Source organism: Callorhinus ursinus, unplaced genomic scaffold, assembly GCF_003265705.2.
Source record: "Callorhinus ursinus isolate GAN/ISIS: 27379988/994484 unplaced genomic scaffold, GSC_fseal_2.0 scaffold4, whole genome shotgun sequence".
In the NCBI taxonomy this organism is placed as follows: Eukaryota; Metazoa; Chordata; class Mammalia; order Carnivora; family Otariidae; genus Callorhinus; species Callorhinus ursinus.
In genome coordinates, this window is record NW_027397066.1 from 17,791,351 (window position 1) to 17,806,494 (window position 15,144).

The 15,144-nt window shown below is 41.8% G+C and overlaps 1 protein-coding gene across 1 annotated transcript in view; it reads right to left on the reverse strand.

Moving 5' to 3' along the window:
• Nucleotides 1–15,144, reverse strand: part of ADGRA3 (adhesion G protein-coupled receptor A3) — a 125,108-nt gene that overhangs the window by 84,517 nt on the left and 25,447 nt on the right. Inside the window, exon 4 of the mRNA XM_025887523.2 lies at nt 5,041–5,112. Within this exon, the coding sequence (XP_025743308.1) occupies nt 5,041–5,112 (72 nt within the window). The remainder of the gene's footprint in view (nt 1–5,040; nt 5,113–15,144) is intronic.

The window sequence follows — 15,144 nt, forward strand, 5'->3', positions numbered from 1 at the left end:
CGCACAGGAATGACCAGCAGTGAAGGAATAAAATCAGCTACAGTGTTTTTTCAAGTAATTCGGAAAAATCTGAAACTGATGTCATTTACAAAGACCTTAAGTCACTTATGTGGCTAGCTAGGTCTTCAGTCCAGAACTCGACTTGAGTAGCCCAGATCTTAAGTCACTTAACTGCCAGCCAGTAGTCTACTGTAGAAAGAGCACTAGCTCTTTGCGAACAACCCCATCTCTTTGCTCAGCAAGGGCCATTCTGCTGTTCCCCTGGGAAACTCTACTAGACTGTCCTAGCCCATGTGCCTCAATGGCTATGTGACCAGTTCTTCTGCGCCTATATTGCACTGGGCCCTGGGAAATTTCAAGGGTTTGCTTCTTCTCCAGGAAAGATGCCTCAGAGGCCCTCTGCCCTTAGATCCAGAACTATATATTGGTTTTATTACATGGTCTTTTTCCCTGTCCTTCCCCTAAACCCGGTAGGGATGGGGAAGCAGAGACGAGAACCTTCTTAGAGACTCACCAGCATATAAGCTCTTCCTACAGGACCTCTAACTCCCCAGTGAGTCCACAGAATGTGTATCTAGAAAAGGAGGAAGTTTCTCTTATGTTACCTTTTCTCAAATCTCTTTTCTATTTTGGACTAGGTAGGACTTCTGAACTCAATGGCCAAAACTGTGTCCTTTTTTCTATTCTTTCATCCCTTCCAAGACAGCGTAATTAGGAACAGGCAAGAAAAACACACATTAGCAAATCTACAAAAATGCTACATCATCGTCATAGGATGAATTGTGTTTCTCCAAAATTCCATGTTGAAGTCCCAACCCCTCCTCCTTCAAAAGAGGACTGTATTTGGAGATGGGTTCTTTAAAGGGGTGATCAACTTAAAAATGAGGACATTGGAGTGGGCCCTAATCCAATGTGACCAGTGTTCTTATAAGAGGAGGAAATGTGGACACACACACACACACACACACACACACACACACACACACACTGAGGAAACACCATGGAAAGACACCGGGAGAAGATAGCCATCTACAAGCCAAGGAGAAAGGCTGGGAACAGATCCTTCCCTCACGGCCCTAGAAGAAGCCAACCCTGCCAGTGCCTGGATCCTGAACTTTCAGCCCCCAGAACTAGGAGCAAATAAATGTCTGTTGTTCAAGCCACCCGGTCTACGGCATTTTGTAATCGCAGTCAGAGCAGACTAATGCAACCACTGCATTCACACGGCTTGTGTCTGATACACAGAAAACCCAAGACAAAGTCCTAAAGGCTCTGCGGAGTCTTGGAAGACAAGACCCCTAAGATTCACAGATAAATGATGAGACCCCACAGCAAACCAGAGTCCATGAGAAGAATTCTACAGTGAAGAAAATCACAGAAGGATTCAAAGACTACAACTTGAAGAACAGAGCTGCTGGACGTGAAGGAAGGACAAGACGCTCTGGATTCCACCGCAGGAAGGGGGCAGTGGTGCGCAGAGGCAGAGTACTTTAGTTAAGTTAGATGACCTGGTAGAGAGGGAAATGAGAAGAGCTATGAAAATAGTAGAAAGAATCAAGAGATTACTCAAGGAGTTGGCATGGAAATTACAAAATCTACAGAGGCTTTAGCTTGAACATCAGTACAGCAGATCAGAGAAGAACAAGACAGCAGCAGAAAGTGTAACTGTAAGAAAGACAGTGCTGGGCTCCAGGGGAAGGAAAGCCTGAGTTACCCCCGGGCCTCCCTCCCCATCACCCTGCACCGACACCCACCTTCCACGCCCACAGGGGATGAACGGCGCTGCCCTAGGAAAGGCCTGAGAAGACATTCATCAGTGTTGGGTCATGAACTCCTGGTAAAGGGTCAAGCCACTGGCTAGGGGATCTCTTTGTTTTACCTCATTTTTAGAGCACAAGACAGACCAAAGACCAGGGTGTTTCCACAAGGGGCCAGCCACCGTCAGCTCTCAGGCCCTCTGGGGCCTTTCCAACCACTGGTCCCAGCAGGAACCTGGAGGAATAAGGAGCTCTGTCTGAGCTCATGCTCACAGACAAAGGAAGGCCCTGTTGACAGGATGCTTCCTCTGGAGGTCTTGCCCCTGCTCCCCCTGCCCCGTCCTTCCTTCTCAAAGCCAGAACAGTAAGAGCCTAGCCGTATTATCTCTTGTTCTTTCTCTCTGAAGTGTGCTGTTCTCCCACGAAGACAGCACGGGGGACAGGTCCCACCCAGGTGTGCGTGGTCTCTCCCTCAAACAGTGACCGTGAGGCCAAGATTCAGGTTTGGGCTTTGAAGGGTCTGTAGGAAATGCTGAGCTTAGGTAAAAATGTTTCCCAACAGAGATGGCCCAGATCCCAAAGTCATCACTGGGGTCTTTGTGTGTGTGTGTGTGTGTGTGTTTGTGGCAACCTAGTATGCTTCTCTCATGTACAGGGATTTATCATCAATAAATGATGGAAAATAGGTCAAAGACCAAAATGAAATTATTATTTTTTTTTTTAAAGATTTTATTTATTTTTCAACAGAGAGAAAGAGAGAGAGAGACAGCGAGGGAGGGAACACAAGCAGGGGGAGTGGGAGAGGGAGAAGCAGGCTTCCCGCTGAGCAGGGAGCCCGCTGCAGGGCTCGATCCCAGGACCCTGGGACCATGACCTGAGCCCAAGGCAGACGTTTAACGACTGAGCCACCCAGGCGCCCCCAAAATGAAATTAAAAAATAAAAGTAAAAAGGGTAGTAATTCACAGCATAGCACAGATCATTAGCTATGCTACCCCTACTTTTTTATGATGTACATGAACAACCACAGCAACCCCAGGGGCCAAAACTAAAACATGTTTATAAACACAACAGACACCATTCATAACCCAGGCGTCCCTGTCATCCTTCCTGGGGAAAGAAAAGATCCCACCGATCCGTCCATTACTGACCAAGCACCTACTCAATGCCTGGCACTGTGCTACATGCTAAGACTATCTGTCAAGCGCAGTGACTTTTCTTTCAAGAAACAGAAAGCCGAACAGGAACACACTGCCTCACAGAACTGTAACAGCCCAGAGGCAGCCCTGCTTCAGCAAGGTCCCTCCAGGTGACCATGATGTCGGCTCCGGCCCAAGCCAGTGGCAGGACAGCCTCTAGACGGTACAATCATCCGTTCTGATGACAGTAAGGAAATGCCTTTCCCAAAGAGCCCTGAGCAAATCCTGACTGGGTTAAACTGGTCAGTGCCCATTCCTCACCCCCTGTCTCTGGAGTGTGAGTTAAGGACTGTCCCCTCTTGGTCAGGCCTGGCGCTGAGTTCGACCAGCCTCCTCTGAGGCACACGGCCTACATGGAACAGGACAGGAAGAGCTGAATGAAAACAGAAACAAGAAAACCTGAGAATTAAGCACTGCTGTGCCAAGAGCATTTTACGTACGTGTACGTGTACACACATCTATGTATACAGACACGTGTATGTGTAAATAAGAATGGACTGCTACTTTCTACATGTAAATGTGCTATTTTCATATATGTTTATATACACGTAAAAACCTAACTTTAAGACTTTTGATTTAAGGGGCACTTGAGTGGCTCAGCTGGTTAAAGCGTCTGACTCTTGATCTCAGCTCAGGTCTTGATCTCAGGGTCGTGAGTTCAAGCCCCATGTTGGGCTCCACGCTGCACGTGGGGCCTACTTCAGAAGAAAAAAAAAAGACTTTTAAGACATATGATCAATGAAAAGAACAGATGTATATAAAAGGATAAATAAAAACTCTATGGGGGCGCCTGGGTGGCTCAGTCATTAAGCATCTGCCTTCGGCTCAGGTCATGATCCCAGAGTCCTGGGATCGAGCCCCGCATCGGGCTCCCTGCTCAGCGGGGAAGCCTGCTTCTCCCTCTCCCACTCCCCCTGCTTATGTTCCCCCTCTCACTGTATCTCTCTCTGTCAAATAAATAAATAAAATCTTTAAAAAACAAATAAATAAATAAAAACTCTATGTACATGCTTAAATAACACATCTGTGATCAAAGCAATGATGTCTTGTGGGAGTTTGTAGAAACCACTGGGTCAGATGGTCAAGGGAAGATCACACAGAAAGAAAGTGAAGCAGAACAAAGAGCACTAAGAAGGGAAATCTGTAATTCAACAGAAATGGAGAGGCTCACAGGAGAGCTTCCTTATATTATCTATACCTTATATACATCTGAAATGTTTTTATAGGGGCGCCTGGCTGGCTCAGTCCCTAGAGCATGCGACTCTTGATCTCAGGGTCGTGAGTTCAGGCCCCACGTTGGGAGTGGAGCCAACTTGGGGGAAAAAAAAAAAAAAAAAGAATGTTCTGAAATGTTATCCTAAATGTATGAGTAATAAAGGGAATCTGAAACGTGATCCTGGCTTATCATTCATAAGACAAGCAAATTAAATATCCACTGTGTAAAATCCAAGGCAAAAAAATAAACACTACTTCTATCTGATCATAAACAAAACGACCTAATTTCTAAGCAAAACACAATTATCACATTCAAAGACATCTGAATAAACTTTATTCAGTTTATCCAAAAGTTTATCCAAAAGTTTTCCTCCTTAATGTGTTTAAATTCTACTTGACTATTTTATAAGGCCCATGCACACTTCATGACAGAACTTCAAAACAGCATCTACACTCCAAAAGCCAGTGATCAACAAACCATGAGCCCCAGCCTGCTTTGCAAATAACGTCACCTCCACATCGATTCATTTCTTTATTGTCTATTGCTGCTTTCCCATTATCATGGCAGAATCGAGGAATTGTCACAGAGACCGTATGGCCTACAAAGCCTAAATTATTTACTATCTGGCCCTTTACAGAGAGTTTGCCAACATCTAATTAACTAATTGTTCCTTGAAATTAAATTCTTGAAGTTTTTCATAATAAAATGTTGGGAAAACTCAAATTTTTATTTTGGAAAATTCGGGAGTTTAGTAAAAGACTTAAAATAAAAATGCAGCTAAGTATTATCTCACTCAAGTAAAGCTCATAATAAACAAAAAAAAAAGTGCAGTAAGTAAAATAACAATAAGATATAATAAAAGATACTCACAATCTTTCAAGGAGACTTAACCCAGAAAATGAGCCATTCTTCAGCTCGGATATTTTATTGTTACTCAGAATCCTAAAAATGACAGAGAAAAAAAGGTAAGTTGCAGAATATATGTACACCATCAATATCAAAATAATTTAGCTCCTTATTTTTAAACCTATGAGGAATTCTAAGAAGTCACTTATTAGCCAGTTTTTGAGATGCCTGACAAAAACAGGAGCTTCTTTCTTTCTTTGAGAAACCACCTAAAATAGCTCGCTCACTCTTCTTGTCACCTCTTAAATTGTTTCTATCACATTTGACTAAAAATTTTAAGGTAGGGGCGCCTGGGTGTTTCAGTTGGTTAAGCGACCGTCTTCGGCTCAGGTCATGATCCTGGAGTCCTGGGATCGAGTCCCGCATCGGGCTCCCTGCTCAGCAGGGAGTCTACTTCTCCCTCTGACCCTCCCCCCTCTCATGTGCTCTCTCTCTCTCTCTCTCTCATTCTCTCTCTTTCAAATAAATAAATAAAAAATCTTTAAAAAAATTTTAAGGTATAAAGGGAGAGAAGTGAGCAGAAAATAGCTCTCGAGTTCAATATGAGAAGAACGCCACATACACAGAATTAATCAACTTATGTAAGTCGAACATTTATTTAAAGACTAGAAACTTAATGGAAAAATGTGTAACATGCCCTATAAAATACTGATCTTACAAAAGAAATAAAGCATCCACTGGATATGGCAATGCTGAATATTATTCGTAATTTAAGAGTATACAAATCTACTGCCTGCGTGTATGAAAATAAGCTTTTGCACACCCTCACCTACAGAAACACGGGCAGCTGTATAACGGTGTTGTATCTCATGTATCAGGAGGATGTTCTTAAAGACAGGACCTGACAACAAGAACTTACTGAAAGAAGTCAGTCAAGCCACCCCCATAATAGGACTTGCCTGAGAAGGTACAACACGTGCACATGATCTTGCTCCCTCTCTAGGCATTGTAGCTAGGCACCTTTTGTAGCTCAAGTACCGAGAAAGATTTTCCATAAAGAAAGTGAAAATGCTAAAGCTACCTGATTTGGAGGAGTGGGGACATCGAGATAAGAAAATGAGAAAACCAAGGCAGAGAAGAATTAATCAGGTTAACGACCCAAGGTGACAGCAGCAAATGCCAGAACCAGATCACAGACCCAGAAAAATCTCTCTTCCAGACCTCACGTTCAACATACGTCAACGTGGGTCCTGACATACTACTGGCCTCGCGGGCAGAAAGTCCTCCATCACAGACTGTGCTGCACTTCAGGGGCGCCCTTCACGTGGGGTACAAAGTTGCACGGTGCCCCCCTCCCACCCCCCAGACACTGCAACGCAGTAATTCCGTGTATATATACATAACAGAGTGCCTCTGGGTCCTAAGAGCTCAGGTATTCATTTTTAGCGTATCTACTTTTATTATTCTAAAAAAGAACCCCTAATTACTTGTCTTCAAACAAAAATAGCCATTTGACACCTGCTTTTCTTTTGATATAAGTGTAATTTAAAAACAAAATCCCTGTTCACGCAGATGCACATTTCAGAGCCTTTTTCGTGGGATGATTATTAGCAGCTTCTCGAATCAAGGATACCCGTGTTTGAAGCTCAGCTCTCTTGCTTTCAAGTTCCATTGATCTTGGCCAGTCCCTCCACCTCTCTGTAAGCGTTCCTCATTCATAAAACAGGAAGAAAAATATCTACCTCATAAAGAGCAGAAAGAGATTAGGAAATGCATGACACACTCAATGAGTATTCATTAAATTTCAGATCGTTTCCTTGGTTCTAAGACACACATCCTCCCTCATTTTAATGTTTCTTGCAATCCAGGTATATTACCATGTAATATCTTGCGTCTCCCTCAAGCCGTTGCTGAAGGAAGGACAGGGCATTGTCAACTATTGGGACCAAGAAAACAGAAAATGTGGTGGTCGAAAACACTGCAATTAAAATACAATACCATTTTCTCTAATCAAAATTGCAAAGGTTTTTTCCAAGTGAGGTGGTCGGCTAGAAAGCAAACTCAGTCTCGCTTATGGCCACCGACGTCACTGAAATAAGCCTTCTCAAGCAGCCCATGGTGCACCGTGAAGAGCCTCCCACCTTGCTGCCCAAAACATCACTCCTAAACAAGTCACCAAATCTGAAAAGAAGGATATCCCATGACCTTATTTCAGCATTATGTAAGAGGAAGAGTAAAATGATGGTACATTCAAACAAAACTTCATGCATCCATTAAAAAAGGATTCTTCCAGAGGGAACTTGATAAAAAGCAAAATGCTTACACTCAGTTCAGAAGCAAACAAAACTGATAGCACTAATTGAAAAGAATCTATGCAGAGATCAAAAACAAACGAACAACAACGACAACAAAAAAAAAAAGAAGAAGAAAAGAAAGACTGGGAAAAAACACACCCTAATGGATCAACACCTTACTGATGGGCCTTCTATTAGTTTCTCTCCTATTCTCTATAATCTTGTAGTATCTTTTGAAATACCTAGCAGACAACTCTTACTATTTAAATATTTTTTCTCCTGATGATAAACATAAGAATCTCCATAACTAGGGAGAGTTTGAAATTGAGTTAATTTTGCATATAATTCTATCTTAGAAGTACATGAATACTTTAAGCTTTCAGATTAAAGACTCACGTTTATTTATGTTCAAGAAACGTATATGCAGCGGCAGTTTGCAACTTAACAGGCACTAGGAATAGTCACTAAAAGAACAGAAAGGAACAATGGTGTTGAGATCCACAGCCCAGAGTTTTAAGAGACCCGCTCCCCCGCCCCCAGCAATAAATGATGTAGGTCCCCTCTCTAGTTCGACTTCCATTTCACCACTTTTAAGATGGAAAAAAATCAGACCAGAATGACCACCAAGATCCCTTCTAGCTTCTTTTACTTTTCTGTATTGGTGTTTTCATGAGCAAAACTGCCGAACTTGACAGTGACTGAGAATTTATCACTGATAAACGGAGAACTAAAGAAACAAAGGAAAACTACACAGTCTACCAGGTAACAGGCTCGGTGACAAGAGTACCCAGTGTCTGGGTGAAGAATGATCCTCAAATACGAAGGGAGCTTATGAAAAACTGTCAGGGCGCCCGCTGAATTACACTCAGTACTGTTGCAGCGAAAGGACTGTCATTTGCTCGGTCATAAAGGCTTTAGTACAATAAATGATAGATTTTATTGAGAAGAGTAAAAAGGAAGACATTTCATCACACTTAAAAAGTTATAACTGTAACCTTAAAAATACAGTTTACAACCTCATGTTAATATATTCAGTCTATCCATTACTTGGTGTGTTTAAGGATTTTGTGCAAGAAAACAGGATCGGTATGAATAAATCTACTTTGCAGACAGTTTTTATACTCAATTTTGAGACTGGGGACTGTGGAGCGAGCAAATGCATAATCTCATGTATCATTATAAGCCTAAAACCCATTGTAATCAATATTTTTGCTGACATCTTTGAAATTTCAAACTTTCCAGAAGGTAACTAAATGAAAAGTACAAAACTTGACCAAAGTTATAAAGCTTATGTATATCCATTTCTGTTCTATACTAACGATGTTATAACACCACCTGATCCATAGACAATGCTTAGGAACGCGATTCTGGGCTCGTGCCTCTTGAATTTAAACACTGTAAGAAGACTCTGATGTCCATTGTTACATTTAACACGGTATCAAGTTAGTTCAATATATCATTTAGGCTGAAACGTGAAAAAGGGAGTAAGACCTAACGTAGACATGTTTAAAAAAAAAATCAGAAGTTTATGGAGCAGAAAAAAATAAAAATTAAGTATTACAAGTTCTCAGTCACTTGCTCTTGCAAGTCCCAGAATGGAATGGCTATGCATAGCACCCACACACTGTATGGCAGAAGGCACAGAATAATTTTCCTTTTGAGAGGAACTGAAAATACATTTTAAGAGCTTTAAATATTCAGATCAAACGTTAGGAATATAATTCTTGAAGTCAACCCCTGGAGGGGAAAAATCAGGAAAATAATCAAATAGAGCTCTTACACTGGGTGGAATGGTGGCCCTCCAAAAGATACGCCCCCCACGCCGAACCTATGACTTTGACCTTAACTAGAAAAGGATGTTTACAGATGTAATGAAGTTGAACGTTTCGAGATGAGATCATCCTCAGTGAGTGTGGGTCCTAAATCCAATGACAAGTATCCTCAGAAAAGAAAGAGGGAAGACTAAGAAAATGTCATATTTAAAACAAGGACACTCTCATACAGACTAAAAAAATACAGAGAGAGAGAAAATGAAAGGCAGACAGACTTAGAAGCCAGAGTAACTAAAGATTTTCTAGAACTAAGAAAAGGAGTAAACAGGACTACATCTTTAAAAGTTTGATAATTTTAAAATCATAAGCAATGTTAAAAGATAAACAACAAATACTTATGACTACTACCAAAAACAAAGGCCTCATTTCCCAAATATATAAAGAGCTCTTAAAAAATAAAAAAATAAAAAAATCCCCCATAGAAAAACTAGCAAAGGCCATAAAAAGACAGTTCAGTGAAAGTAAATACAGATGGATCATAATCATATGAAGGGATATACAACCACAATCATGAGAGAAATGCAAATTAAAACCAAACAAGGTACCATGATTCACTTGAGTGCAAGGAAAGTGTGATAACACACTTTGTATTTAGAGGGATACAACCACTCATATTTTGCTATCAATCAATACAAGCATTATGGAAAGCAAAAGTACAAGTGCACTTACAGCATTTGATCCATTAATTCCCCTTCTGGAAATTTATCCTAAAGACAAATTTGCAGGTGTGCAATATACATGTTATATATTAAATTATGCAATTATATATTTATACAACAAAAGTATTCATTGCACTATTATTTGTAAAACTCAATGACTGGATATCTAGGTTGATTCCAGGAATGGAAGTTTGGTCCTGAGAGAATACAGGATCCACAAAATGGGATATCATGCAGATGAGGGGCTGCAGAATCGGAAGAGAGAATGCTTTTTAGGTGTTCGCTCAGAAAGATCGAAGACAGACTAAGGACTGAAAGTATGCATTTACATATTAAAATTCTCCATCTCTTGACATCTCTGATTTGCTCAAGCAATACAAACTGTAGTAAGTAACACAAACTGATTCTGCATTAGATTATGTAGAGTAATAATTGTTATTGCTACATCTTTATCAAATACAAGAAAAACAGACAATATGGCTAGGCTAAGCGTTTGAGTCACTAATTGCAATAGGCACATGTTCTAAAAATTTAGGACCGCCTGTGAGAAGCTAAAATCAGATATGCTAAATCCTCAAAAATCAATTTTAGCGCTTTGCCTCATTTATCCCACTAATGAAAACTGGTTACTCCCACGTTCGCTGAAGTTCTAGTCCAGGGGGTGGCCAAATCCAACCCACCACCTGTTTGGACAGCCTGTGGGCTTCTAAGAATGGTTTTTATATTTTTAGTGGTTGAAAAAAAAAATCAAAAGAATGGTATTTTATGACACATGAAAATTGTATGAAATATAAATTTCAGTGTTTTTAAAATTTTATTGGCACGCGACCATGCCCATTTGTTCACATATTGTCTGTGGCAGGTTTCCTGCAATGACAGCCGAGTTGAGTAGTGACAACAGAGACTGTCGTAGCCAGGGAAGCCTAAAATATTTACTATCTGGCCCTTTACAGAAAAAGAAAAAGTCTGTCAGGCCCTGTTTTAGCACACTGTGTCCCAGTTTATTCTTTGGTTTCCGGCGAATGAAAATCAAGTGCTCTTTCCTAAATTAATTCTCCCTAATAGTAAGAGTTAAGTATCTACTAGAGGGCAAAAATCCTCATCAATCTGAGTAACCTTTATATTAAAACCACATTTAATTCAGCACACCATCGGCGATACACACATTTTGCCCTAAGTATTAGCAGTTTGTTCACCAATGTGTCCCCCGAATTCGATGCATCCATTCATTCAGCTCTGCAAGAGAAAATTCTGGGTGGTAGGCTTTAGTTCCAGTGTGTCAAAAAATGTTTTGCCCTCAACTCTGCTGCATCACCTTGTTTTAACAAGGACTTTGTGAAATCCCTGTTCAGGGACTTGTGTATTTGCCATGTCTCCCATGACTGGGTGAATCCCACACAGGGATCTTTTCGAACATAACCATCTCTGCATCCCCGCAGGAGTGGACCTAACAGTGAACACGTAAGTGAGTCCACCGTCCAGCCTCTCTTTATATGGGTGTACTCAGTTACTCTTCATAAACACCCTACGACATCAATATTATTTTCTCTAAAACTAAAATCTGCAGAGCACCTGGGTGGCTCAGTCCGTTAAGCATCTGCCTTCAGCTCAGGTCATGATCCCAGGGTCCTGGAATCGAGTCCCATATCAGGCTCCCTGATCATCAATCAATAAATAAAATCTTTAAAAAAATAAATAAAATAAAACTAAATTATTGCAAGTTCGGTGACTCGTCCAGGTTCAGATTCAAACCAAGTGGCAGAGTTAAGATTCGAATGACGCCTGGTACATGATGAGACTCTTGTGGCTACGGAGGTGCGCCCCGCAGATCCTCCTTCAAGAGTGACCCTAGACAGGAAGGCAGTTAGCAGAGAGCCTCCAGCTGCCGCTGTCCGGGGGGATCTGCCTCAGTTTCCAAGCAGAGTCCACCCATTTTGTAGGCAATGCCGGCTGAGGCCTCAGCACAGCGGGGGTGACAGGGCTTTCCATTCCTGGCCAGCCCAGACTCCCCAAGAGGCGATTTCTGCACCAGCACTGGCCCAGACTTCCGCACAACTGTCCTACACTACTGTCCTTCCTTCCCTCTCTCCCTTCACAGAGGCCAGACCTCCATCCCTGTCTGAAGGGTCACCCTGCGCACTTCTGCTTCATTTCCCTTCATCTTCCAGATATATTTCCATCAGTACAAATCTTGTACTTCTAACCCCTTCTGTATACTTGACATGTGCTTCCCAGAGGATCCAACTGGCAAGATGCCCAGAATATCTGTTCAGTAAATGAATAAAATAAAAAAATATGGCTGGGTTTAAGGTTCCGCATTCAAAGATCCCTCTTACGGAATTAATAACAGAGCACCTACAACATACCCAATGTACCGGCTTCCTACGGCACAGATGAGGAGTACAAACCTCAGTGCTGTTCTCGTTACTCCTTCTCTCTGAAGCTTATGGAATTTCTTTTTGGGGGGGAGGGGAAGAATAAAAAACTCTACCAGAATATATCTAGTTCGTGTCTTTTAATATTGCAATACAAGTGTCCTAAGCTACTGTTTTCCACATTTTCACCCTTCTAAAATTAGGACCATTTTAAAATTGGTATCAAAGGAAATTTCCAGCTGCTAGGAAAAGGAGTAAGTTAAGAATTTATCAGTAGTTGTCATTGTTGGCACACACACTAACTGTGGTTGAATTTTAAGTCTGGATCCTTAATTACGGCTTAATGTTTACACATTAAGGTTTCACTATGATACAGCACTGAAATAAAAAGTTGTGCAATAGGAGATTGCATATTATATGGCAGTAGGCGTAATTAAAGGCAGAAGAAATGCTAAATCTCTCAGAATTTAACATTTAGGAGAGGTTGGTGGGATTCATTCATGTGTCATGTGTCATGGAGAATGATCACTCACGCAGCTCCCAGCTCTCATGAGTTGCCAGCTCATTTCTAAGGGAAGCAGTTAAACTTCCAGTGATACATGATTAAATTAAATTGGGGGGGAGAGCTTTTTAACTGAGTAAAAAGTGCAAACAAAAGCCTATCTTCATCGATATTCAAAAGATACTATCAAGACTAAAGAAGGAAACAAAGTCAAAATCACCTTAATAAAAAGATCAGTGGGTTACGATGTGTGCACTATACTGCCAAATGATTTAAAATAGATTTATCGCACACACAAAGAAAAAGCAATTGATAAAGGGGTAAAATGTTATTAACAGCAAAAGCTCCAGGTCAACGTGGGTCACTTCTTGCTTATGCATTTGAGAATTGTAAGCAAAACTAACCTAGTTCCCCGCAAACTGATATGAGGTAACCACTAACCAATTCCTCTATTTTAAGAAAAGTCTTAATAACACTCACTGCCTTCCCACTCCTAGAAGCTACCTTGGAGCTCCATTCCATGTTTGGGGTTGAGGGCTCCTGGTTTGCAAACAGTCTTCTGGTGTGTGCACAGTAAACTCTGACTAATGACCACTTTGGTGATTCACTGCTTTTCCATTCTTTATAAACCTTGGGCACAGGTCATTAGAAGCCGACTTCCGGATTGTTCCCGCGTCCTCTCTGGCTACTGGGTCCTCTGAAGTGGCTGGGGTTTCCCGAATCTTGCCGCGGCCCACCTCACAGCTGTGTCTGGCTCAAACACCTCGGTACTCTTCTAGCAGCCTGAGCGTGGGAGTGGTGGTGGGAGGGCTCGGCAGCGGTCTCAGCTCTGGCCGGCTGGTGGGAGGCACTACCAAAGCTCACCTGAGGAGTTAAATGAGGTCAGACCCCCAAGTCTGAAAACTAAGCTAACAGATTCATGTGGTTGGGGAAAGACAAAATGTACTTGGCCTCCAAATTTAGAAAACAGGTATCCTCCTGGCAGATTTACGGAGTCAGTGTCTCCTAAGAGAAAGGCACGGTTTTCAGGGAAGGGGCCAAGGGAAGGAGTTACGGGCTCTGATTAAGGAACTCTTTGAACCTGACGCCTATCACAACAGCTTTGTTACCCTGAGGAAGTTCCTGGCGTATCATGGTGGGGTTTAGAGTAGAAAGAGGACCTCTGAGATCTACCAGCACAGGACAGATCTCTCATTTATGTCAAGTTTCATTTCATTTCACCCTGATGATTTATAGGAATTACTGGGAGTAGCTTACCAGGCGGTTCCTCAGCCCCATCAGTGTTATTATCTTGAGGATCTGAAGGTTGAGTGCTCCCTCTTCTTGGATAATTAGGTTGTTTGCGGGCAAAGTCCTTCTTTTTTCAATGTCCCTTCTGCTCACAGTCTTGACAAGTATCCTTGTCAATAGGGGCAGGTACAAAGTCAGTTCTAAAGTTTAGTCGACGCCCCTGTAGCTCCTTTAATTGTAGGGCCATGAGTTTATTTGCTTGATAACGCTTTTTCTGTTCTAAAATTCGTTCAAAATGCTGAGCAAGATGTTGGAGCTCAGAAAGGGGAGTGATCTCCCTTCTTAATTTATGTTTCTTTAATAAATCAGGAAGCTCAGGGAGAAGCCCATTAATGAAATGAACAGACAAGGCACTACCAACTTCGCAGTCCCGGAGACCAAAATGTTCTCTAAATATTTCTTCTAAGCAAAATCAAAACTCTGCAACTGATTCATCCCTTTTTTGTTTACAGGATCGTATCATGGCGCAACTGATTCTCACGGGAAAAATCCTGGGTATAGCTTCAAGGAGTGAATGACCTACTTTTCTCACTTTTTTTATTGTTGTTCTTTTGAGGCATGTTTGGTGGGATCCTCAGAGACGTTTGGAGGGGTCTTTCCAATCGTCTGCAATGGAGCCACCTCTCGACGCCTCCTGGACTCTTTACCCCATGTAAATGAATTGATATAAAGCAGAAAATCCAGGGTCAGAAGCTCCAACAAGAATCTTGAAGTCTTTATAAATTTAGTTTGATCCATCTTTAGGCATGGACAATCCTTTACAAATCAGAGCTGAGGTGAAGACCAGGGTTTACATTTTGCTGCAGCTGAGATCCACGGTTCACGGGATGGTCTTACTGTCAAGGACATCAGGAACTTAGGAGGTTCGGGGAGGTTGAGGGGGGAGATCGAATGGAAGGTTAGCATCGGGACAGGCAGGTGCAGAGGGGGTTAGCTGGAGGGTCAGGTCAGAGCTTTTGTCTTCAATGTTTTGTCTCCTTGTAATGATTCTTTTAGAAAAGCTATTTGAGAGCCATGCTGCCTTCTGAAGGCCTCTGTTACCCAACAAAAGAATACATTTCATTGTTTTTGAGAGATTCGGGATCCTCTTTTCAAGGGCGCCCTGAAATTCGATCATCTTTTCTAAACTGTAGGTTCCCCAAAGTGGCGGCTACATTTCCAAATTATGCTTTTGTT